The sequence below is a fragment of the Rosa rugosa genome, chromosome 4, assembly GCF_958449725.1.
Source record: "Rosa rugosa chromosome 4, drRosRugo1.1, whole genome shotgun sequence".
NCBI classification, from domain to species: Eukaryota; Viridiplantae; Streptophyta; class Magnoliopsida; order Rosales; family Rosaceae; genus Rosa; species Rosa rugosa.
In genome coordinates, this window is record NC_084823.1 from 17421392 (window position 1) to 17424834 (window position 3443).

Sequence of the window (3443 nt, forward strand, 5' to 3'; positions counted from 1 at the left end):
GCATAAGATGGAATCCATGACAGTAATTGCAGAAGGTAAGCCTTGATCTTTTTATGATTGTTGTGCATATGTTGTGAGCATGTAACTATGGTTTTACATTATCTTAACGTCTTGACTGCTACAGAGTCACAATGTAAAAGCATCTCCCAAATAAAAAATATTTTTAAAAGTGTTTTTGCCCATTTTAGTACTACACACCGTTGTCAATGAGTGGCCTCCACTCCTCCAGAACACACCATCAGCCATGATTTCATGACTTGTGCAAAAATCTACTTGGTCAACAAGCAATTAGCCTACCATAAACGACAATTAGCTTACACTTTGTCTAATAAGGTGATTAATTAACAAAGAACTCGATGCTTGCCGCACAAGTAAATTAGTCTTATTTATATATCAGCTAGCTAAAACATACGTGCATGCAATGACTTTTCCTCCTTGGCCTTCAAGTAAGCCTCAAACTGAATAACTGATGCATCAGTCTCAGTCTTCGATCCATCATTTTCTATATAAATGCTAGTGAAATTTAAATCAAGTTAATTAGGTTGAAATTATGGCAGCGAAGCATCATCCAGACTTGATAATGTGCCGAAAGCAAACGGGAATAGCGATTGGAAGATTGTGCGAAAAGTGTGATGGTAAGTGTGTGCTGTGCGATTCTATGGTACGTCCTTGTACTCTAGTTCGGATCTGCGATCAGTGCAACTATGGATCGTTCCAAGGGCGGTGTGTCGTGTGTGGAGGGGTTGGAATTTCTGATGCTTATTACTGTAAAGAGTGTAGTCAGCTGGAGAAGGATAGAGATGGGTGTCCTAAAATTGTGAATTTGGGAACTGCAAGAACGGATCTATTTTATGAACGCAAAAAATATGGTTTCAAAAAAAGAACATGATGTGAACAGGAAGCTAGAGCTCGACAAATATTATTTATAAAAAGTGAAATTAAGTTACTGATACAAGCAATTAATGTATAAGCTTCAAATTAGATGAAAAATTACTATTGTTTTCTCTTTTTTGTTTTTGTTTTTGGACATGATCACAGTTTGAACAATGATTATGAACAAGTGATCAAATTGGTACTAATCAAAGTGATGTATTCAAATTGAAACTCACTGTTGCAACGCAAATTGGCACTAATCAAAGTGATGTATTCAATTTGTCTTTTAGTGAAATGACTTCTATATATTTAAATGCGTTGTTCTAGTGAGATTCAAAGCCCCATTTACTTTTTCAAACAATTTGATCACTTTGTTTCAATTTGAGTTTATGAACAATGTGTTTCCAAACTTCTTGCTTCTAATCACTTTGATTTGGATTGTATTTTTGTGAAATGACTTCTAAATCATTAAATGCGTGGTTTTAGTGAGACTCAAAGTCCAAGATGCTTTCCATTCATTTCAAACAATTTGATCACTTTGTTTCTATTTTCCAAACTTCTTGCTTCTAATCACTTTGATTTGGTTTGTCTTTTAGTGAAATGGCTTCTAAATCTCCAAATGCGTTGTTCTAGTGAGATTCAAAGCCCTAGTTACTTTCTCAAACAATTTGATCACTTTGTGTCAATTTGAGTTTCTGAACAGTGATTTTCCAAACTTCTTGCTTCTAATCACTTTGATTTGGTTTGTCTTTTAGTGAAATGGCTTCTAAATCATTAAATGCATTGTTCTAGTGGGATTCAAAGTTCTTGTTACTAATCAAAGTGAGGACATACCATAGTGGTAGCAATAGAAGTTGAATGTCGATGTTGAGAGATAAGCAGATAATTTTACCTATCATGTTCTTAGAATCCCACATAGTTTGTCTTGTTTTCTGAAAATTTGCTGTCCACATAGTTTTTATTCGGCACCGATTTGCCCTTCAAGTCTAATTATTTATGCGTGGTTTTGTCTTCCTCGATCTTTGTTGAGGACAGTATGGCTCATGGACTGTCTATACTGACTTGGAAAAAGTATAGTCCAAGATGCCTCATGGCGCAAGGCTTTTCTGGATCCTTACACTTTTCTGGCATTCTGCGTTGAAGCACAGCTGAGACATTCTCACTTACCTTCACCACTTCCTTCTCACAGTTTTGTGTCCTTGTGGTACAAAGCTCCTTCAAGAATTTAGCATACTTAGGGATTTGCTTAATGGCCTCAAGGAGAGGGATGTTCACTTGCACTTTCTTAAAAGTTTCCAAGATAGCCTTTTCGGCTTCATCTTTCTTGGACTTTGCAAATCTGCTTGGGAAAGGCAAGGGAGAAGAAGATGGATTAGCAATAACCGAATTGAAAGAGTTAGAATCAGCCATTTCACTCCTTCGTCACTACAAGGAGTGATAAGACCCTTGTAGACCCTCCTAAGCCTCAAAAGAATATCCCAACGTCAACATTAGAGGAGGAGGAGGACCCTGCTGTCCAAGGCTCAACTTCTTGCGTGGTATTGATAATGTCAAGGGAATGGAAATACTACTGGCTTCGATTTATTCTTTTATATCATTTTTACGCTCTCTGTTGCTACAACATTTTCTGGCTTAGGGCATTCTTTGTCTTCAATTGTGGTGAGTATCTTAATATCACTTTTAGAACAGGATATCACCGACATCTTTTGCCAGATTTTTCCCCTCTTTAATTTTCGTTTAATGAAAACTTTTTGTAATTGAACCACTACTAGTAAACACTGATACAAAGGTCACGTATAGCATCAGCTTTACCTCTCATGTTTCCCCAATAAGAAACTTGGAAATTACTGGTTCAGCTTTACCTCTCAGTGCTCTAAAGTTATACCATAAACACACCATAGTTAACCCTATTAATCTTATAATTACTAGTGGTAGCTAATCACTAACAAAAACAATCTTAACGCAGTAAACACATTGAAAGTTTGATCAATTCAAGTCAAGAACACAAGTTAGAACGCTAATCAAGCATGCAAAACTCATTGTTAATTCACCTAACTCTTTTTACTGATTCTAACTCTTTCAATTTACTAAGGGTCTTCAAGCTTTTTCTTACTCAGCTCCCTCCCCACATCAGAAACACTCCTAAACCTAATATTACCATGAGGTCCATTTCCTCTTGTAGGACTAAGGTTAACCAGCTTAGAGTAAATTCCACTTAAAATACCATCCTCCTTCTCATAATATTTGAATACATCACTTTGTTTAGTGCCAATTACAACCAGCAAGGAAATAGAAGCAGGAAATAGAACAAAAGACGTTGAATCCCACTAGAACTTTGATTAGTAACTAGAACAACACATTTAATGATTTAGAAGCCATTTCACTAAAAGACAAACCAAATCAAAGTGATTAGAAGCAAGAAGTTTGGAAACTCACTGTTCATAAACTCAAATTGAAACAAAGTGACCAAATTGTTTGAAAAGTAAATGGGGCTTTGAATCTCACTAGAACAACGCATTTAAAGATATAGAAGTCATTTCACTAAAAGACAAACCAAATCAAAGTGATTA

At 35.9% G+C, this 3443-nt stretch overlaps 1 protein-coding gene across 1 annotated transcript; it reads left to right on the forward strand.

Annotated features, from left to right (window-relative positions):
- The first annotated feature begins 450 nt into the window (after positions 1-450).
- On the forward strand, positions 451-955 carry LOC133741906 (PHD finger-like domain-containing protein 5A). The gene has a single exon (XM_062169620.1). The coding sequence runs from the start codon at positions 551-553 to the stop codon at positions 887-889; it is 339 nt and encodes a 112-aa protein (XP_062025604.1). The 5' UTR covers positions 451-550; the 3' UTR covers positions 890-955.
- The last annotated feature ends 2488 nt before the right edge of the window (positions 956-3443 follow it).